This window comes from Lepidochelys olivacea (genome assembly GCF_965140295.1).
Source record: "Lepidochelys olivacea isolate rLepOli2 genome assembly, chromosome: 5".
Classification (NCBI taxonomy): domain Eukaryota; kingdom Metazoa; phylum Chordata; order Testudines; family Cheloniidae; genus Lepidochelys; species Lepidochelys olivacea.
In genome coordinates this window covers 18,985,251-19,008,811 of record NC_140415.1, presented here as the reverse complement: position 1 = coordinate 19,008,811, position 23,561 = coordinate 18,985,251, and the positions used below count along the sequence as shown (strand labels likewise).

General features: G+C 40.8%; 1 protein-coding gene across 1 annotated transcript in view; it reads left to right on the top strand.

Annotated features, from left to right (window-relative positions):
• MBD2 (methyl-CpG binding domain protein 2) overlaps window positions 1-23,291 on the top strand; it is a 51,294-nt gene extending 28,003 nt beyond the window's left edge. Inside the window, exons 4-7 of the mRNA XM_084629646.1 lie at window positions 7,353-7,443; window positions 8,287-8,464; window positions 16,813-16,954; window positions 22,812-23,291. Of these exons, the coding sequence (XP_084485772.1) occupies window positions 7,353-7,443; window positions 8,287-8,464; window positions 16,813-16,942 (399 nt within the window). The 3' untranslated portion in view covers window positions 16,943-16,954; window positions 22,812-23,291. The remainder of the gene's footprint in view (window positions 1-7,352; window positions 7,444-8,286; window positions 8,465-16,812; window positions 16,955-22,811) is intronic.
• Window positions 23,292-23,561: the final 270 nt, after the last annotated feature.

Genomic DNA, 23,561 nt, shown 5'->3' with positions numbered 1-23,561 from the left:
AAGGAATCAGATGATATATCCCAGCTGATGTCTTAGATCCTCCCAAAATGAAATTCCAAAAGGGGTTGACCCTCTTCTCTTCACCCACTTACCTCAGGATAATCCTGAGCAATAGATGGGCCTTGTAACATTCCCTAAGGATCACATGTGCTCACTGAAATGAGAGTTGAACTCTGAGAATCTGCAGCTAAGCAGGAAAAGTAGTACAGAATAGGATGTAGTGGCTGATCCTGGTTGAATAATGTATTAAATTAAAACCGTTGCATGTATTTATATTATGCGCTGGGTGAATTCTTGTTGTGGTTGAGTTAAAACCTAATTCAATCTGATATTTGAACACACCCTTAATTTAAGTTACTTGGAAGAGAGAAAAAATCTTGGAAAAAATAAGGCCTAATGGAGTCTGCCAAGAAACTAATATGATGTTGTCTCACAGAGAGAGAGAGAGAGAGAAAGAATGAGAATGAACAGTGAGAGAAAGAGGGAGAAGCAAGAAAGTCAAGCAGAAGTCTGTGGGCTCAAATATGACTCTGAAAAGCTAGAAAGAGAGATTTTGCATCTGTTGGCAAAAGAGGTTTAGAGTTGTGAGCTAAAAAGCTGCTCCTTTTGTTTTTAGTTTCTCCTGCATTTGGAGAAGCAGGATTTTTTACATTCTGTGTAAATATATGATTGCATCAAACAGAATACTGGACTTCCACTTTCCAACTGGAAATGCCCCAGGGCATAGGCGCAGACTCCTCAGGTACTCAAGGGAAAAAATTGGTTGGTGCCACCAGCAGCTCCCCGATCAGCTGCTCCTGCACCTCCCACCTGCCGGCAGTCCTGCCGATCAATGCCTCCTGCCCACCCCGGATCAGTTATTCCACGGCATGCAGGAGGCGCGGGGAGGGACAGGGAGTGGGGCGTGCTCGGGGTAGGCCCTTGAGGGAAGGGGTGGAGTGGGTGTGGGGTCTGGGGCAGAGCTGGGGGTTGAGCACCCCCCCACACCCCTCGGCACATTAGAAAGTCAGTGCCTCTGTCCCAGGGCCTGAACTTTGACTAGCTGATCAGTGGTACCTAAGGATTATATTGTAACAATTTTCCAAAGCCATTTTCTGTTAAGATATTTTTTAAACAACTCTCAAAAACTGATAATATATACTAATGGAGCACAAGTACTCCTAAGAGCTTGTAAATGTGTGAGTTGCCTGTTCTGTTTTTCCCTTGGATTGTTGGATCGTTAACTCTAAGAAGTTGGAGAAAGAAGGGCTTCCCTGCATCTTCCATGCATAGTTCCTGTTTCCAGCTAAACCTTTTGTGGAGACTCTAAATCATGTATTGCACTTCTTGATTTAATACAGTATTGAACAACTTCACACATTTTGTGATACCTGGTAAAATATGTCTTATTAAGCACAGACTACATACACACAAAGTTTGACATAGTTTTAGGGGTGTCATTTTCATGACCTCTCCATGTGCAGTTTTATTTCAGAGGCTCCTGTCTGCTCGACCCCCTTTTTACAAATGGGGAACTGAGGCACAGGAAGGCTAAGTGATTTGCCCAAGGTCACATGGGAACTCTGTGGCAGAGCAGGGAATTGAACCTGAGTCTCCCGTATCCCAGGCCAGTGCCCCAACCAACTGGTCCCTCTTTCTTCTCTATTAAACTGTATAGTAACTGGGGGGAAAAAAATCTAAATTTCTAACTACCAATGCAAGGAATATCAGGAAGAGAAATCATTTCTGTAGCTGTCACCGTAGAAGGATTAAAGTGTAGCTTTTCAGTAATTAAGCTGCAAACTATCTTATGCTTTACATTATAATATGTAAGATTGCCCTGTCCTCTTAGGGTCCAGTTTTGCACAATATAACTCCTGTAGGCAGTCTTGTTGACTTCCATGAGAGTACTTCCAATGCTAAGGGTTTGCAAGATTGAGGGTATGTCTACACTGCAGTTAAAAACCTGTGATGGGCCCATGCCAGCAGACTCAGACTTTCTGGACTTAGGCTTGTAGGCTGTTTAATTGTGGTTTAGATGTTCAGGCTTTGGCTGGAGATAGGGTTCTAGGACCCTCTGAGGTGGGAGGATCCTAGAGCCCAGGCTCTAGCCAGAGCCCAAGCACCTATATCATATTTAAGCAGCTCCTTAGCCTGAGCCCTGCAAGCCTGAGCCAGCTGATGGTGTCCAATTGCAGTGTAGACATACCCTGAGACCCTTAGTCTTTCTGTGTTCTGGACTACTTGTTCTAACTGGATGTGCAATCACTTATTAGCAAAGTGATTCCAATGCTTACATACCTTTTTAAAAGTAACAATATGAGGAATGACATGGAAAAGGCCAGTGCAGTCATGTTACTCTTTAGTCATTTTGGGGCAACTGTGTAAAACAGGCTGTTTCCATTTATTGCGCTAAGGAAAACTGGCAGCTCATAACACTTTGTATTCAGTGGTTACAGTAATAGGGAGACTAATCTATCAGTGGATCTGCACAGGGATTTGGGCATTCCAATACTGAACATTACAGCACCTAACTGTTAGGTGCCTAGAAAAATCACAGGAACAACACTGTGATCCACAAAGCCGAACAAGGCGCCTAGCTTCCTATACGTAGAATAGGAAGAGATAGACACCTTAGACTGCTATCCACAAGAGGAAGCACACTAGTCACAGAGCTGCCTCAGCTAGCCAAAGGGAGATGCTGACCAGAGGCTGTGTGCTAAGCCCCACCTCTCTCTCAGAGATAGGCTCATAAGTCTGTGCTGCAGGAAGGTGCCTGTATCTGCTTAGCAATCCACAAACAAGAACCAGTCATTCTGGAGTCCAGCATCTTAGATACCTAAAGCATTTCCTACAGGAATGAGTTAAGTGCCTGCCTGACTCTACACAAAACAGGGAGCTGGTGTGTGTGGCCACCATATACTTTAAGCCCAGTGGTTAGAACTGCTCACTTGGAATGTGAGAGAGCAAGGTTCAATTCTCAGAGGGAGAGAAAGATTTGAATAGAGGTCTCCCACCTCTCAGGAGAGTGCTCGAATCACTGATAGTCTGATGTAGGCTTCCTTAATCTCTCCTGTTGAAGCTCTTCCTCTGTGGATAAACAATGAAAGAGTGATTGAAGCAGAGGGACTGTTTTCACGGTCTTGCTCTCTCTTGGCCCAGTGTCTGTTCCACTGTGAATAAATACTTCAATCATTGGGCCAGACAGAGACATGATCCAAAATTTTTCTTGGAAAAGTGAAAGAATATCAGGGAGGCAAAATTGTGTTTTTTTTTTAATTTTTAAAAATTATTTTAAATTATTTAAATTATTTAAAACTATTGTTTATTATGATTTGCCAAACAAAATACTTCACTTAAAAAAAATCCAAATAAACTAATTGTACAAGTGCAAAGGACGTGCAAAGGATCACCAACAGAAACGTAGCAAGGAAATAAAGTTCTACCCATCCTTGCAACTGTGGCTTCACATTCCCTCATTACTTCTCCCACCAGAGAAGAAGGGTAGGTTATATCTGATGAGTCAGGAGATATGGGCTGAATTTCTGGCTCTGCCACAGATTCCTGAGTCACTTTGGGCAAGTCACTTAATCTCTTTCCTTCAATTCCCTCTCTGTAAAAGAATACTTCCTTATTTCACTGGAGTGCTGGGAGAATGGCCAAAGAATGTACCCAATACTAACAGGATGAGGGACTCTATTTAGAGAAACCGTGACTCTGAAAAAGACTTGGATAATGGTGGATAATTAGCTGAACATGAGCTCCCAGTGTGAAGCTGTGGCTAACATGGCTAGTGTAGAAATAGGGGAATATTGAGTCAGAGTAGGGAGATTATTTTATCTTTGTATTTGGTACTGGTGCAACAGCTACTGGAATCTTGTGTCCAGTGTTAGTGTTCACAGTACAAGAAAGTTGTTGATGAATTGGAGGCGCTTCAGAGAAGAGCCACGAGAATGATTAAAGTTTTGGTAAACATGCCTTTTAGCAAAAGTTTCATGGAGCTCAATCTATATAGCTTATTAAGTAGAAGGTTAAGAGGTGACTTGGTCAGTCTACAATTGCCTATATGGGTAACCCAAATTTGATAATAGAAGGCTTTTTAATTAGCAGAAAGAGATATAACAAGATCCCATGACTGAAAGTTGAAGCTAGATAAATTCAGACTAGAAATAAGGAGCAAATTTGTAATGTTGACGGTTTATAACCATTGGAACAACTCACTAAAGATTGTGATGGATTCTCTATCACTAGCAATCTTTCCCACTGGATGTTTTTCAAAAAGACATGATTTTAGTTCAATCCACAGCTATTGGACTTGAAGCAGAAATTAATTCAGGGAAGTCCTATGGCCTGTGATATGCAAGAGGTCAGACTAGAATGATTTATCTATTTTAGGTATTTATACAGTCCCTATCACCATAATATCTGAGTACTTCACAGTTCTTAAAGTATTTATCCACATAACATTCCTGTGAGGTAGGGAAGTACGGTTAATCTCCCTGGGCACTGGGCCTCCTACTCCAAGTTCTTCGCATATCCCTGCTCTCCAGATATCCATCCTGGAGCAGCCATGTTTCTCCCAGTGCCTCCACACATCCGTATATCCCCTATTATCTAACCTTCCTCCCTGGCACCTCATGGTCTATGTGAGGAGTAGAGAGAGTGATTTGGGGAAGCAAGCTGTTGGCATCAGAGAACAATAGTATCTGAGGGTACATCTACCTGCAAAGAAAGTCTATCACCCCAATCTCAAGAGCCCGGGTCAATTGACTTGGGCTTACACAGCTTGGGCTGCAGGACTAACAATAACAGTGTAGATATTCCTACTCTGACCCTCATCAGGTTTCAGAGCCAAGGCTCCAGCCCAAGCCTGAATGTCTACACTGATATTTTGAGCCCTGCAGCCTGAGCCCTGGGAGCCCACGTAAGTTGACCCAAGCTCTGAGACCCAGCGCTGGAGGTTTTTCTTTGCAGTATAGACATACCCTGTGATATAATCTCTGTGGGTGGAGATGGAAGTTCTTGGGCCTTGAGTGTTTAGCTGGAGTAACAGGGCACAATTTTTGAAAGGAAGCATTTTAAAAAGTTTCCTTTGCAGAAATTAGCAGTTATTTTACTAAAATAACTCATTTGTCCTCAGAAGAGTTATTGTGCCAAACTGAGACTAAAATCAATGATTAAACTGAATGAGAAGGATTTTAATTCTTTTTCACTGCTTATGCATATCTCAATGTACTCTTAGTTATAGAGTTGCTACTTACACTTTCATAGTAACTATAACATGGATTTCTTTAGTGTTCTAGAATTTTAAAGGCATTGTCACTTTATCCAAAGAGTGGTATTGGTTCTTAGAGGAAATCTATTACACTTCTTTGGAATACAATGTTTTAATGATACAGAGAGTGTCAAATAATACACACAAAAGACTCAGGATGCTAAATGTATACAATTAAAAAAATAAGATGCAAGGGAAATAATCTGTCTTCAACTACCATCAAGGTAACAATATAACTTAAGGGAGGGAGCTATAACTTAAAGAGGGAATCTTTTTTACAAAAGGGTGAGACAGGAAACCCCTGGCCTGAAAATGAGGAAAAGAAAGCTTCAGCTAGAAATAAGAGTTCAGAAATTGGGGGAGAGTTCACAGGAAGAATTTTAGGATTCAGATTAAGTGTTCGTAGTTGTATGAGCAAATGAGGAGTGACGGATATCAAAGGAAACTGTTGAGTCACAGAGATGTCCAAGAACAGGTTAGAATAATCTGTCAGTGGAACTATTGTAGTCAAATAGTCCTACAATCAGCACAAGTGTTGGGTCAAACTGGATGATCCAAAGGTCTTACTCAGTTAAGATCCAATTTGTAAAACAGTCATGAATATTTTGTTGTCCAGTTGAGAGAGCAGTGGTGTTGGATGACTATCTGTAGAAAGTTAATCTCTTTTTACTTGCAACATTCAGAGTAGGTAAATTATCATTCACCCACTGGTCCAGATGTCATGATGGAACAAGCACAAGAATTCCCAGAGCAATTACTTGTCACATTTTCCTGTCAGTGCTTAAAAACAGTTGACTTTCTCGTTAACCTTTTCCTCCCCATGGATAGTGCCCTCCATTCCTGAGAAAATGATTTCTCTTTAATGATTCTTGTTCAGAAGTTTATTGCATTTCAATATGAACTTGATTGTTTTTTTTAATGAAGGAAGCCTGAATACATTGAGTACACTCATTAATTCCAAAGATAGGTGGTGGGTGAAGGAGGGGGAAAACCAAATGTTATAGCCACTAATCCCTTACTGTTTGTGCTCTATATCGGAGATCCCAACTAAGTGGTACATTACTAACTTGCCAAGAATGAAGTCAATGCCTAATTTTATTTAAAATGGAACTTATTCCTACTTGCTTTCAGTGTTCAGAGGTGATAGCTGTGGAGACTATATGTCCAATTGTGCAGTGTTCTATCGTAACCAGAGTGTAGGCTACTCATACATGTACAAGAAGACCACAGTGAGTGGACACAGGTTGCCTCTAGCCAATTTTTTGAGAATTTTTCATTTTTTGAGTGAACTTCACTAATATGACTGGTTTAGTATTGTATTAAGAACTCAGTAGTACTGGCAGGAGGAGCCTAAGAGTATGTGTATGCTGTGTTTTTAAAACTCTCAGCAGCGAGACTCAAAGCCTGGGTCTACAGTCTTGGGCTTGTGCTATGCAATGTAGACTTTACTGGAATGTGGGCCCTGAAGCTTAAGGAGGGGGTGGGTTTCAGAACCCAAGCTCCAGCCTAAGCCTCAACATCCATACAGCTGTTTTTAGTGTGAGCTCTGTGAGCCTGAGTCCATAGACCTGGGCTCTGAGACTCTACCGCAGATTTTAAAACATAATGTAGACATTTCCTAAAAGTCATAACACTGGTAGATAGAAGTGGAAAGAAGGAATCTGTACCCTTCTGTGGGAGTATCTCAGGCTACTAATCCATTTTTGTGCCTGGCAAACAGGTGGCAGAGGTAGAGAAAGTGGACTTAATTTGAGTTGTATTTCAGATAACTTTTTTCATTAGAAAATACTAAGGGTTTGATCCCACTCCCATGGAAGTCAGTGACAAAGCTCCTATCAGTGGATGGAATAATCAGTGGAAGAATAAACATGCCCCAGTCTTTATGTAGTAAGTGGTGTGGATATTAAAAAGTGATATTATTCCTTTTTATTTAATAGGGTGCAGTTGTACGTCACCAGTTATCACTTTCCTTGTTTAAGTGTCCTACATGTTTTAGTTGTGAATAAACTCTATGTTAATATAAACATGATTCTGTTTGTGCTATGCTTCCACATATATTTTTCTTTGCTAACAAGCAATCTCACTTTCCATCTTTCAGCTTTTCTGGGAGAAGAGGCTACAAGGCCTAAGTGCATCTGATGTAAGTGAACAAATTATAAAATCCATGGAGCTACCTAAAGGACTTCAAGGTACTGTATGCCTTTAGTAACTATGCTATGCTTAGTAAGCAGAATGTATAAAAAAAGATAGTTAGCTTTTCAAATATTCTTAAGCTGTTACAGTATGTATCTCTGACTTTAATTTACTTTAGTAACCCTCAGATCTTGACATGCACTTGCTGGCAGAAACATCTGTCTCCTCAAAAGGGTTTTCTCTTTTACTGAGTTACTTACTTAACTAATATAAAGAACATTTAAGAGTTGTACTCTTTTCTTGGCAGAAGTGCAATTGATATGAAATTCAGTAAGATGTAGGTCACAGTTAGTAACTGTTTATTCTACCACATTGGAGACCTCTATAGAAATTTGAAAGAATTGTGAAAGACTTCACTACTACTTGCCAGCATTGGCTTCATTCCTTGTGGCACTGAAGTAAAGAGAATTGAGATACTGGTATAGATTAACGTTAAAAGCTACAAAGAGAAATTGTATTTCAAGATCAAATGTTACATTAATAAATGTACTTGAAGACAAGATAATTGCTGGAGAAGGAACCCAGATCATTAAATTGGTTGACCTTTGAGGAAACTGTAGCCAATTTGTAAGTTAGCACTTTACAAATAGCAAATATAGAAGACATTTGGTGGTTTTTACTATATGTTAAAATTGCATTAACAGGGTTTCAAAGTCATTTGTATTTCATAGTCATCATTGCCATTAGATATGTTGTCTTAAAGTGTATGCTCATACATCTGGATGACATCTTATACATAGTTGTCTTGCAAACAGGAGAAAGTCTGCCATTTAAGGTCATACATACCATGTGTACAGTAAGACATAAATAAATTAATTGTGTTGTAATTTACATTTTAGGAGTTGGACCAGGCAACAATGATGAGACCCTCCTATCTGCTGTCGCCAGTGCTTTGCACACCAGTTCTGCACCTATCACAGGGCAACTTTCTGCTGCAGTGGAAAAGAACCCAGCAGTGTGGCTCAATACATCTCAGCCCCTTTGCAAAGCATTCATTGTTACGGATGAGGACATTAGGTAAGGGAGTTGAGACATGAAATTTTCAGTAAAATGTGCATTTTCATATCCTGAGCTTGCTCTTCATCTCTAATGAAAAACCAGAGCATATTCCAAAACGTTAAACAGAATCATGTACCTTCCCACTGGAACTTGTTAAGTGTATCTGTTAAACTGCAGAATAAAATGGTTGCTTCCTAAATATATTTGCATTTAACAGAATAAAAAAAAAATACTCTTATGGCTAGAGTGCTAGCCTGAGCCTTGGCAGACGTGGGTTCAAATCCCTACTCTGCCACAGACTTCCTCTGTGACGTTGGACAAGTCATTTTGTCACGCAGTGCCTCAGTCACCAGTCTGTTAAGTAGGGATAATAGCACTTCCCTACCAGAAAACTATGAGGCATTCAGATACAATGGAAATGGGGGCTCCAAATAAGTACCTTGGATAGATTTTTGTTGATAAATTTGTTTGTAAAACATGAATACCCATTTTTCTATATGGTTTTTGAGCCACAAAGAATCTGAGCTCTATTTTAGCCACCATTTAGCTTTTTGCAATATATAAACTAGGCAGGGCTAGAAAAGCTGGAGTCGGGGTCCTTTTGCTGACAAGCTCTTCACCTTGTAGCCTTGCACTCCAATTTTTCTAATTGACAGAGCTGGGAATCGAATCCAAGAGTTTTGGCTCCCAGTTTTGTGCTCTAACCACTTTAAGCATTTCAACTCCTGGAATTCTGAACATTTCTTCCAGCAGTTAAGATGTCTCCTGAATACTGTTGAATAGGGTAGTATAAAACGGATTTCTTTTTTAGGAGTGATTCATTAATGATTAATTATTCTATTCACTGTCATGCTTTTAATTTCCAAAACAGTGAACAAATATTACATTCATATAATCTGAATGTGATGTTATTGCCTTTGTTCTATAGATCAGAAAACTGAGTTAGAGAGACTAAATGACATGCTGAAGTCCTCCCAGGGAGCTGGATTCAAAGCCAGCATGGGGCACTGGAGTTCCTGACTTTCAGTCCATGGTCCAGAGCTCTAGACCATGTTGTTTGATTTATTTTTTTTTCCCCTTAAAGGAACATCAACTTAAAAAATAAGACTTCTGTCTGAAAATATTTTACCTGTTATTGTTACAATTACAGCATTTTATTCATAGTAGGGCAGCTTTTCCTGTATTGACAGTGTGTGAGGTGTGGTTTTTTCAGCTTAACAAAGGAGAAGATACACTACTTAGAAAATTATAAATCACAACAGTTGGCCATGAGGACTGAGGGCAGCAGCAAGTGTAGTAATTGAAATTACTTGTAACTCAACGGTGGCCCTTTTGACTGTTCACTAGCAAGCACAGAATGCTTTCCTGCCCATTTGTGTATGATTATTTTAACTAACCTTTATTACTGCCAGAAATGAAAAGCAAACTTCACACAAAGACCATTTATGAAACTAAAACAGTGTAAAAGGTAGCATCCTAATATAGCCTATCTGTTATAACATTGCAAAAAAAGGTGGTAATTCTAAAAAACACTAATTGCATTGAATAATTAAGGGATAAAGAGAAAAAGCTTTGGTCACACCTGGTCAGAGGCAAGTAATGGCTATGAATTTTGAAGACCAAGCATAACAGCTACCTCCACAGAGTAAAATTATTGCCAGTTTGAGCCTTGGGTAACTCTTTATTAGGATAATTACCACCATTACAAATTTATTAGAAGCTACTTACCAGGTATTAGAGCCTACAGAAATTGTAAACACTTGCCTAGAAGTGGAATATCCATCCCTATTGTATGTTAGGATGAAGAATATACTGCTTTGTGTGTTTGGGATGGGGTGAGGGTTGTAAATCAAAAACTGGTCTCAGATGAAAAGGCACTAATTTTGTGGGACATATTTTGTGCTTCTGCTATAACAGCAGCTAACTGCTATTTCTAGAGCTGTGTACATTTTTGCTGACAGAACAAATACAGCAGTGCTGGTACATAAACAAGAAAGTAAATCAAATGGAGCTGTATTGGCCTTCACAGTATGGAAAAAGTGAGGGGGGAAATCATAGGTGGAAGTTCAAACAACACTGTAGTGTGGTTATGTACAGTTATTTGAACCAGCATTTGCCTAAAAGAACACTTTATTTTGTGTTCTCCTCTGTATCTATGGAACAAAGAGTATAAATGTAAAAATCATGCTAGGCCCATTGTATAAAAAGCTAGATAGTTGATTGTACAAGAAAACAAAACAATCTATTTAAAGTATGTTCAGAGTTTGAAACTGTTGATCTTGAATTGCCGTTATTTAGGCGTGACATGGTTTCTTGCCGTAGCATTTTTGCTACAGTTAAAACTAGTATAACCTAATTGTAATTTGATTTTTGGAGAGTTTGGCTTCTTCATATTCCCCCAGCCATTCACATTCTTACAGTTTATGTTCTTCAGTGTAATACTTCCCTACCTCCTCTGCCCACCACATACATATACAAGTAGCCGTGTTGTGTGGTTCTAGTTAAGAAAAATAGCCACCAGAACATATGTTCAGTGACCTGTGTGTCCTGTCTTGATCCACAAAAGCTCCTAGGGTGAAATTCTGGCTCCACTGAAGTCAATGGCAAAACTCCCTTTGACTTCAGTAGAGCTAGTATTTTGCCTTCAACATGTACTCTATTATTATTTATTTTTTTTAAAGATGAATTCATTGAAACTGGGAAAGGTATTTATTTAAAAACAGGCAACCTTCTATTTTATTTGCTCCAAAGAGAGAAATGCAGCCATATTCGAAACTCAATCCAAAATCCTTAAATTAAAAACATAAAGTATTACTTACAAAAGCATTTCATAATAGTTATCTAACATCTTTAGTATTCAGGACTAAACATTTTTCAGCTTCACTAGGAAACTTGCAGCAAGAATGTCAAATAACCTAGAGTCAGGGTTTTTACTTTTTCTTCCTAGTGGAAGAGAGGTTTAATTATGAATAATTACAAGCTGCTTATGTGTAATTAATATTTTGTATAACTACCAGCAGAGGGCACTTTTGCATTGCTGTTCTGCTTTTCCATCAGTAGAAAGTACTGATTTTTAAGAAAAAGGCTAAAGAATTTTACTTTGGTCGTTTAAGTCTGTAATTTCCATAAAAGTTTTAATACATTGGTTTTGAATCCCTGCACTGCTGCTGCGTTGCTCACCTGTAAGTGCTCGATAAGTGTTAAGCCAGCAACTTTATTGTATAACTGATGAACACAAATCTCATGGCTTTCAAACTATTTGATTAAATTAACAAGCTCTTTGCCATTCCTTGCGATTAAGTCAAGTTGAATCTGTAACTTTCCTGAATGGTTCAACAGACGTTTCAGCTCCGTTAACACTTCTGTGTTTGGCATATTTTTCATTTGCTCCTCCACAAAACTGAAGTAAAAAGTCATGTACTGTGCATGGTGTTCAGTAGCAGCATACCAGCTTCCCCATCTTTGCTCACCTGGGCTAAGAGGCAATTTTATAGGAAGATTGGAACCCACAGCCTGGACTGTGATTTGCACATTGCTCTTTAAAACACAATTTTCTGCTCAGACAATGTTTAAAACCTTTTTGACTATTGCCTATTAGCTTGTCAATATCTAGTATGGGATAACATGGTTTTGGTAATTAAATATTCATGGTAAATAGGCCCAATGGCCTGTAATGGGACATTAGATGGGGTGGGATCTGAGTTACCCAGGAAAGAATTTTCCATAGTATCTGGCTGGTGAATCTTGCCCATATGCTCAGGGTTTAGCTGATCACCATATTTGGGGTCGGGAAGGAATTTTCCTCCAGGGCAGATTGGAAGAGGCCCTGGAGGTTTTTCGCCTTCCTCTGTAGCATGGGGCACGGGTCACTTGCTGGAGGATTCTCTGCTCCTTGAAGTCTTTAAACCACAATTTGAGGACTTCAATAGCTCAGACATAGGTGAGAGGTTTTTCGCAGGAGTGGTGGGTGAAATTCTGTGGCCTGCATTGTGCAGGAGGTCAGACTAGATGATCATAATGGTCCCTTCTTACCTAAATATCTATGAATCTATGAATCTAGTAAATTGGGCCTCCAGATATCACCAGCATTACAGGTAAGATGAACTGAGTTAGGCATTAATCTCTGAAGCAGTTGATTATAGGATGCGTTATCAGAGATAAATGCACTGATACCATCAAAATCCACCCCAAAGGTATTCAAGCACTTGCAATAGTTTATGCAGTGATGTTGTAATTAACAGACTGTAGGTAAATTGGATCAGTGAGGACAGCTTTCAATTCCAAGTCAGATGTGTCTTCACCATTTAGGCCTTGCAAAACAAACAAAATATGTAACACAACTGATCTTGGGTACTAGTTAATAGGTCAGTGGCCAAGGACAAGCATCTAGACTGCTTCACCAATTCCATAATCTCCTGCTTGTGACACTTTAGGTCACAGCTGAGTTGATGAAGGAATTTTTCCATCATTTGCTACATTCTGTCTGAAAAATTCCCATAGGTTTTGGTTGTCCAGTTCTTTAAGAGCGATATTTGTGCAAATAAACACCCCTGTTAGTCAAAGTAGGAAGTTACATGTTTCTGGGTTTTCAGTGGAATTTTGAAACAAGAAAGTCACCATTTTTTTTTTCCTTCTCAAGTAAAGCATTCGCTTCACTTTGGGTTTGTGCCTTTCTCTTTTGGCAAATGCCTGACAAGACACTGTTTGTCATCTACAGTAGGTACAGAAGAGCTGACCTGCATCAGAGTATAAAACTCTTGGTTGATACTGCTTCACATGATCTGTGCAGACCCCCTTGCCTCCAGCCAGCTCCGTACCCCCTGCCCTGCCCGCAGCCAGCCCCGCACCCCCTTGCCTCCAGCCAACCCCGCACCCTCCTGTCTCCAGCCAGCTCTGCACCCCCTGACCTGCCCGCAGCCAGCCCTGCACCCCCTGCCTCCAGCTAGCCGTGCCCCATGCCCCTGTCTGCAGCTGGCCCCACGTCCACTGGTGCCGTGCAGTTCCCAGGGCAGTAACCCTGCACACCTGCTTCAATGAGAGGGGCAGTGAGCAGCTGGGACCCACACATGTGCACACCCTAGGGTGATCAGACAGCAAGTGTGAAAAATCAGGACAGGGGGTCGGGGGTAATAGGACCCTATATAAGAAAAAGACCCCAAAATCGGGACTGTCCCTATAAAATCGGGACATCTGGTCACCCTAGCACACCCCCAGGGAGTGGCGGGGACCCACACATGTGAAACGGAGGTCATTTCTAGTTCAGGCCCATCTTTTTAAAAAAGAACTTTAGGCAGGGTTAACATACAGCTGTATTTTCCCGGACGGGTCAGGCTTTTTGGTTCTTAAATCGCCGTCCGGGAGGAATTTTTAAATTTTAAAAATTCCTCCCGGGAAAATATGGACGTGTGGTAACCCTGTTGGTACAAAAAATACATACTGGGGCACATCCCTTAAATAAGAATTTTTTATAGGAAACTGGTTGTTAAGATTTTGGCAGCTCATCACTGAGTAGCACCCTACTGTAGGCGCTGCCTACAGCAGTGGAAGGGATTTTTCCATCGCTGTAGGTAACCCACCTTTCCAAGTAGTGGGATTCTTCTGTTGACTAACTGTATCTACACCAGGGGATACATAGGCATAGCTACGGCACTCAGGGATGTGAATTTTTCACAATCTTGGGCACCACAGCTGTGCTGATCTAATTTTTATGTGTAGACCAGGCCTGAGTCAATGTGCTAGAGAGAAGTAAGAAAATTAGAGTAAAAAGACAGTTTTGCCTCTGCTTTTACATCAGCTTTTCTACTGACCTCTGCTGCTTTGTTTTATTCTCCTCTTGCTCTCTGTGGAAGAGAGGGACATACTTTGGGGAATGCTAGGGATTGCATCTGTTCAGCTGAGCAGTGTCAGTGATATCCTCACAGGTCTCCTGCTTCCATCTTTGCTTGAGGCAGATTTCTTAGTATCTTTGCCGCCACCGCAAATGGAAACAAAGGCACTGGATCCTCTGTGTATCCATCTAGCACACATTTCTTACAGTCCAGATTGGCTTCGACCTTTGACCAGCTCTAGTGATTTAGGTATACATTTTTTGTGCAAATGCTTTCCTGCTGAAAAATATGATCTCGTCAAAACTGAAAGGTTTCCCAGAAAAACGTCAGTTCTGATGCAAAATTAGTTTTTTCTTGTGGAGAAACTTCAAAAAGAATTTTTTGTTTCAGACAAACACTTTGGAATGTAAATGAGAAATTTCTTTCATTTTGACTTAAACTGTCATTTTCAATTTGAAAAAACAAATCAAAACAAAATGACATTTTGATTTTAGTGTCAGTTTGAAACTAAAAATTCTTGTTTTGAATCTGTTCAAAAGTTCCCATGGGAAAATGAAAATTTTTCACATAAGAAATTTTGACTGGAAAATGTGGGGAGAAAGTAGAGAAAAATACAGTCTTCAGTGATCAGAACTACTCAAGTGAGAACACTTCCTAGGTGTGGCTGTGGTTATAAGGCATAGAGTGCCATCATCAGAGGATCTGGACATGCACTGGACTCTGAATGATTCTGCTCCAATTTATATCAGTGAAAATCTGAAGGAAATGGAATTACACCAATGTAAAACTAATGTAAGAGAAAAATTTTAGGTCCATTGCCTAACTGGCTATATCTCTTGAATTTCCTGACCTATGCTTTGGAGATCTAGTTCATATTGCCTGCACCTTGCTTAAAAATAAATCACATTAATTAGCATTGTTACTGTACCCAACACTGCTAAAGTCCAACCTAATGTGATGTGCTGAGCAGAAAGATATTTAATCAAGTTTTGACAAGACCTTCTTTCACCCACAATGTGAACTTGACATAAAACATGAAATGAAGCTTATTGCATCTCAAACTTTTCTAACATTGTATCCATATGCAGGTTGTGGCTTAATAAAGTACCTAGGTTAATGCAGAGTGAGATCTTCATGCCAGGGTCAGAGCAGCATAAAGGGTCTTAAAAGCCCCATATGTATCCAGGGAAAGAATCCCCTGGTTCAGGCACTGCAGAAGACAGACAAAAGACTGCCTTCTGAGTAACCCCTCACAAAGTAATGGTGGGGCTGAGTCCAGGAGGGGTATGGTAGGGGTGGGGACGCAGCACTGAAGCCCGTAGGGCAATATAGAGTGGTTTCTGTAACTTAGACCTCCAGACTATATAATTTATGCTGGGGGCTCCTCCAGCCTCCAGGAGCAGCCCAGGATCAGAAGGGGGCAGACACTTTAGTGTCTGCCTCCCCCTGAGCTAAGAGTTCTATGCTGTGGCTCTAAGAGATCTGTTTAAATTGGGTTTTGTAACATTCTCTTAAAATTTGAAAAACTCTACAAGGCACAGGACAGAATTTCATCCAGTTTGTTTTAAAATACTTATTTTTAATAGATGTAAGTTGTCTGTGTATTTGGTGGCTTGTTTTCTTTTTCTTAAAAGAAACTGAAATTAACACAGTTGTCTGTTTAGCAGCTTCTTCCGTAGCATCAAACCGCTTTTCGAACTAACATTTTTCTCTGAAGTCAGAATAGAACTTGGAATAGTTTCAATTAGAGACAATGTCCAGATAAAAACTGTACTTTTAAAATCTTGCCTATTGTACTAGCACTTCAATTTATTCAGTTCTGATAATATAAAATTTTTAAAAGTCACTGTACTGTTTTGTTACATTATACTTAGGTTGAATAATTAAACAAGACCAATATATTTTATGGGGTTTGGTAAACTAGTGGCTATTTAAAAATGTTCTCAGGTGTGGAGTGACATTTAGAACCTAGAGGAATTTTTCCATCAAACTATAACTCTCTAAATTAGAGTTCACATTTATGGACTAAAAGTTTGAACTGTCATCTCAGAAAACATGATTTCTATAGTGCTTTTAACATCTACTTTAGAAACGAATACTTGGAAGGTGTTCTTATACACTTGCTGTACATACTGATAAACCTCAGGAAAAAAACGTAGTCTGGCATTGCACTTACAGTTCTTTCCTCTGTTCCATATTGTGATACAGGAGGTTGTGTATTAGTGTGTGACAACCGATGAGCCCTGAGAACTTATGCAATTATGTTTTTGAGTGATGGCTCTGTGAGAGCTAAATTGGTGGCTGAATATTTACAGTACACAAAAAAAATCCAAAAAATCCTTTTACCTGATGCTGTGAAAAGTCAGTTTTATAGTAGGATTCATGACTTCAGCTTTAAAATGTTTCTGTTTAGACTAAAAACCAAGTCTTGCAAACCCTTTCTTATGAGTGAAGGTTAGGCAAATGTTATAGTCCTATGTTAATATACACACCGGATTGCTATTGTTTCAAATGTTTGTCGCTCTGGTTTTGAAACAGAAAACAGGAAGAGCGGGTGCAACAGGTGCGTAAAAAACTGGAGGAGGCACTTATGGCAGACATTTTGTCGCGGGCTGCTGATACAACAAAAGATACGGATGTGGAAATGGACAATGGAGATGATGCATAAGAAAAGGATCAGGTAAAGCCAGAACTCCAGGTGGTTTTTCTGTGAGATAGGAAAACTTTGTGGTTATTAGCAGTGTTGATCTTAACAGCTGTTCATCTTAACACTGTTACTGAGTCACCCAATGGGCACTTACATCTCACTCAAAAGTTGAGCCCTGTTTTGTCCCATACAAGTATCAAGGAACATACATTGTGGCTGACAAAATACTAAATTGCTGTCTCTGCATGCATGCTAAAACACAGAATATCAGAAAAATACCAGGATACCACTGCAACAGAAGAAGAAAACATGACTCAAACATGACTCAAACATGACTCAAGGTTCAATAAGGATAAGTGCAGGGTCCTGCACTTAGGACGGAAGAACCCAATGCACAGTTACAGACTAGGGACCGAATGGCTAGGCAGCAGTTCTGCGGAAAAGGAGCTAGGGGTGACAGTGGACGAGAAGCTGGATATGAGTCAGCAGTGTGCCCTTGTTGCCAAGAAGGCCAATGGCATTTTGGGATGTATAAGTAGGGGCATAGCGAGCAGATCGAGGGACGTGATCGTTCCCCTCTATTCGACATTGGTGAGGCCTCATCTGGAGTACTGTGTCCAGTTTTGGGCCCCACACTTCAAGAAGGATGTGGATAAATTGGAGAGAGTCCAGCGAAGGGCAACAAAAATGATTAGGGGACTGGAACACATGAGTTATGAGGAGAGGCTGAGGGAGCTGGGATTGTTTAGCCTGCAGAAGAGAAGAATGAGGGGGGATTTGATAGCTGCTTTCATCTACCTGAAAGGGGGTTCCAAAGAGGATGGCTCTAGACTGTTCTCAATGGTAGCAGATGACAGAACGAGGAGTAATGGTCTCAAGTTGCAGTGGGGGAGGTTTAGATTGGATATTAGGAGAAACTTTTTCACTAAGAGGGTGGTGAAACACTGGAATGCGTTACCTAGGGAGGTGGTAGAATCTCCTTCCTTAGAGGTTTTTAAGGTCAGGCTTGACAAAGCCCTGGCTGGGATGATTTAACTGGGAATTGGTCCTGCTTTGAGCAGGGGGTTGGACTAGATGACCTTCTGGGGTCCCTTCCAACCCTGATATTCTATGATTCTATGATTCTATGACTCTTTGGCCCGGTCCTGAAAACCCTTACTCAAGCGACTAGTCTGTTTGACTAGAAAGTGGGTATTGATGGAAAACAGTGGTCAAATTCTGCAACATTAACATCTAAGAAGGCTTCAAACTTATTTTTGAACATTCTACAAAAATTAATGATTTCTCCATTTTTTTTTGTGAAAATTGCTTGAGTTCATAATTTCCTCCTCCTTAGATTTCATTTGTCCCTAACCATTATCTGATGTACTGAATTTGCAGAACTACAAAGTGCTTACATTTCATCCAGTTCTATTTTTTTTTTCTTTTATAAAAATGTATTTGGTGATTTTTCTAAAATAACTTCCCATGCCACAGGACAAAAGGGTTCTAATTCTTTCACTCAGTGATGGTATATAATGTATAGAATCACAGAAATGTAGGTCTAGAAGGGACTTGGTGAGGTCATCTAGTCCATCCCACTGTGCTGAGGCAGGACCAAGTATATCGAAACCCTCCCTGACAGGTGTTTGTTTAACCTGTTCTTAAAAATCTCAGATGACAGGGATTCCATAACCTCTCCTGGTAACCTATTCCAGATCTTAAATATCCTCATAGTTAGGTTAGATATTAGGGAAAATTTTCTAAATCTCCCTTGCTGCAGATTAAGCCAATTTCTTCTAGTCCAACATTCAGTAGACATGGAGAATAATTGATCACTGTCTGTTTTATAACAGCTTATACATGTTTGAAGACTGTTATCAGGTCCCCCTAGAGCAGGGGTGGGCAAACTTATTGGTCCGAGGGTCACATCTGGGTGGTGAAATTGCATGCAGGGCTGGGGCAGGGGTTTGGGGTGCGGGAGGGACTGTGGGGTGTGGGAGGAGGTACAGTGTGCAGGAAGGGGCTCAGGGCAAGGGGTTGGGGCAGAGGAGGGGTGCGGGATGTATGAAGGGGGTTGGGTGCAGGAGGGGTGCGAGGTGCAGCAGGGAGTTGGGGTGCAGGAGGGGTGTGGGGTGCAGCAGGAGGTGCAGGAGGGGTGTGGGGTGCAGGAGGGGTGTGGGGTGCAGGCAGAGGGCTCAGGACAGGGAGTTGGGGTGCAGGAGGGGTTCGGGCTCCGGCCTGGTGCCGCTTACCTAGAGTGGCTCCGGGATGGCAGCGGCGCACACTGGGGCCAGGGCAGGCTCCCTGCCTGCCTGCCCTGGCCCCGCGCCATGCCGCTCCCGGAAACGGCAGCACCACATCCCTGTGGCCTCTGGTGGAGAGGGGGCACAGGGCTCCGCATGCTGCCCTTGCCACGCTTCCAGGTACCTCCCCCGAAGCTCCCATTGGACGCAATTCCCCATTCCCAGCCAATGGGAACTGTGGGGGGTGGTGCTTGGAGGTGAGGGCAACACACGGAGCCCTCTGCACCCCCACCAGGGGCCAACCGGCCATTTCTGAGAGTGGTGTGGGGCCCGCAGTGCCACAGAGGTAACAATCCTGCAGGTCGGATCCAAAGCCCTGAGGGGCCGGATCCAGTCCATGGGCCGTAGTTTGCCCACCCCTGCCCTAGAGGAAACAAGACCTACAGGAAATAGTAAACCAGAGATGTGACCAGCTAAGCAGGCATAGTTATGAAATTGAACACAATTAAGACTGATATTGTGTGGGTTAATAGAGACGGTACAGGGAAAGTGGATGTAAATATTAACAGAGAACAATTAAACCAGACTGACCAGTTAAAGTGCCATGGTGGCTGGTTTATGGAAGACAGCAAGCTTGAACGTTGAGATACAGTCCAGACTGGGCAGTGCTGGAAGAGTGGAATAACATCTCAGGTGTTATTTATGACAAGCATATGCCACTGAAACTGGAAGCCTAACAGTATAGAACAATGATGTGCCCCACAGTGCTGTGTGATGCAGAACCATGGCAGTAAAGAGATGGCAGGTTCAACGCCTGCAGGTATTTTGAGATGAGATGTCTCTATGCTATAAAAAGAGCTACACAAAGAGAAAGATTTCAAAATGAAAGCATTAGGAGGGAAGTCAAAGTCTGTGATATGGCTGACAAAACTCAGCAAGCACAACTTTGTTGTTCAGACACATACAGAGGATGAAAGAAGAGGATCTGGTAAGTGGTAGGAGAGGGTAGTAGGAAAGAGACCCTGAGGAAAGCCAAGGAAGCATTGGAGGGATTGCATCAAAGATGATGGTAAGCAGGTAGACCTTAGTGCTGTCTCGGACAAGTGAAGATGGCGGATGCTTGTATGAGGACCTAACCCCACATGATGGGATAAAGGGAAGAAGAAGAAATCAGGTCCCCCCTCAGTGAACTTTTCTCAAGACTAAATGTGCCCAGTTTTTTTTAGCCATTCCTCATAGGTAGGGCCCTACCAAATTCACAGCCATGAAAAACGCGTCACAGTCCTTGAAATCTGGTCTCCCACTGTGAAATCAGGTCTTTTGGGTGCTTTTACCCTATACTATACAGATTTCATGGGGAAGACAAGCATTTCTCAAACTGGGGGTTCTGACCCAAAAGGGAGTTGCAGAAGGTGGTCGCAAGGTTATTTTAGGGAGTTCGTGGTATTGCCACCCGTCCTTCTGCGCTGCCTTCAGAGCTGGGCTGCCAGAGAGCGGCAGCCGTTGGCTGGGATCCCAGCTTTGAAGGCTGCGCCGTGCCAACAGCCGTGCAGAAGGAAGGGTGGCAATACCACACCATGCCACCCTTACTTCTGCTCTGCTGTCTTCTGAGCTGGGCAGCTGGAGAGTGGCAGCTGCTGACTGAGGGCCCAGCTCTGCAGGCAGTAGTGCAGAAGGAAGGGTGGCAGTACCACACCAGGCCATCCTTACTTCTGTGCTGCTGCTGGTGGCGGCTCTGCCTTCAGAGCTGGGCTCCCGGCCAGCAGTCGCCGCTCTTCAGCTGCCCTGCTCTGAATGCAGTGCTGCTGCCATCAGCAGTGCAGAAGTAAGGTTAGCAGTACCGCAACCTCCCCTACAATAAACTTGTGACTCCCCCCACAACTCCTTTTTGAATCTGGAGCCCTACAATTACGACAACGTGAAATTTCAGCTTTAAATAGCTGAAATCATTAAATTTATGATTTTTTAAATCCTATGACTGTGAAATTGACCAAAATGGACCATGAATTTGGTAGGGCCCTACTCATAGGTCAGATTTTCTAGACCTTTTATCACTTATGTTGCTCTCCTCAGGACTTTCTCCAGTTTGTCCACATCTTTCTTCAAGCGTGGCATCCACAACTGGATACCTCACTGAGGACTCACCAGTGCCAAGCAGAACGGAACTCTTACTTCCCGAGTCTTACATACATCCCAGAGAGATATTAGCCTTGTTGGTGACTGCATCACACTGTTGGCTCACGTTCAATTTGTGATCAGTTATAACCCTGAGATTCTTTTCTGCAGTACTACTGCCTAGCCAGTTATTCCCCATTTTGTATTTGTGCATTTTTGATTTAGCTAACATTTAACTCTTTGAGGGCAACCACATTGCTCTCCTGAACATTCACAACTTCCACTGAAGCCAATTGGAGTTGGGTACATATTAAAGGTTCTCAGACTTTAGATTTTTTTTTAAAAAAGTCCTGAAATAGTAGAAACATGCAATATAATAAAATACTTAAGTAAAAATCATGCTAGTGCAGAAAGTGCTATTCTAAGCCCAGTGAACCACTTACTACTGCACAAGAGTGAATTTAGTCCTTTGTACTGAGTGAGATTACTGACTTTTCTAAAATATATAAAGCTACACTTTTGATTTTTATTGGGGGGGGGAGAGAAATAGATGGGCTAGGTGTGAAATTATTTTTGTTCAATTTAAATGAATTACTATGATCATACTTTTCATCCTTTGCTTGGTTCTACTCAAATCATCTCTTCTAACAAATTTTATAAATATTTTTGTAAGCACTCAGATACTTCTCTAACTTTTAGCATTCTTTTATTTGCGAAACGTCAAAGTTATGGAGTCAAGAAACATAAGTCAGAAGTATGAAATTTTTGTCTAACAAATAATTATTTTGAAATGGATATTAATGAGGTTATAATATAGACCTATTGTGTTTTATAATGATTATCCTTAATTTTATTGGATAATTCTGCAGAAATTTGACTTATTTAAACTTAATAATAGACCTTTTTGTAGTTCCATGAAAAATGGATTTGTTACATATACATAGTCGGCATACTATCTTTCTATTCTGTTTTTTTCTAACAGCCATTTTAACTGCACGCTTAAGTAGGATTTTTGAATAAGTGATCAGTTTGTGTATATAGTTGGTGGGTTAAAAACTTTAAACTGGAAGAAAATGTGTTATTGAGATGAACTTTTATATATTATGTAATATATATAAAATGGAAGCTATTTATCAAAAAAATGAAAAATTAGGTTAAGGAGCAATGTAACTAAATGCCATAGAAATGCGGGTCACATTTAAGGGTATATTTGTAAATAGTTTGTAAAGGGTTAGATGTTATAAATATATATGTGAGTAAAGTTAGATGGTTATAAGCGCATCAGTTTAAAGTGTTTATAGATGGTTACAAGTAACTTACTGACCTGTTGGACTCTAACTGTTGATTAACCATTTATTAAAACATCAACTATTTATTAGCCTTGTCAACTATTGTCAACTATTTCTAAGTGGGCCCTTAATGTGAAATGTGACTGAAACACAGCTATATGTTTCAACAAAGTTATTCTTATTTATATTGTGATCAACCTATCATTTCTCCAAAGAAATACTTCTACTTTTGATTTGTTTACCCCTCTCTCTAACTTACAGGTACTTTCACTGACTTGTCCCAGGAGGAATTTCCTAAAAAAAACAGAGGCACTTTCTCCTTCGGTCTTTCATTGTAAGAAGAAATGGACCCATGCACATTTATATAGCTTTCTAATAGCATTAAAACCAATGCCTTTTTAGACTCCTATTTTTGATGTATATATCTTATTTGAAAAGCAAACTTTATTTTGTGTCTTACGACTTAAAATAGTCTTTTTTAAAATATCAAACTGTACCCTTAAACTAAAGCTGAGCTTTTGACGCTAGGTTGCAAACCTACTGGAATTATATTGCCTGTACTTAATATTTGTTTTTCCTGTGGTTTATAATAATGATGGATCAGGAGAACAAGGATGGATCAGGAGAATTAAAGATTATTGTGACTCAATGTATATAAACAGATTTTTATACTGCTGTTGAGTGAAAACACCTGTACATTCTTCCATCATCACTGTAAAGATAAATAAATGATTATATTCAGAGCGACTGAAAATTGTTCTGTTATGGGGTAGAGCAAGCAACGAATTTGTGTCCCTGCACCCAGTTCCAGTGTCTATTGCCTCCTTGTTCTCTCAGCTGAGATTGGTAGGCTGGGGAAAGGCATATATGTCCATATATGCTTTTGTTGCCCAAAGCAGGGCCTGGGGGAAATTTGTCTGAACTTAACAGCAGCTGCTGGATTTTCACCTGAAAGAAAATACAGCTAAAGTACAACATAAATATAAATTTCTTCTGAGAAAGAATAGAAAA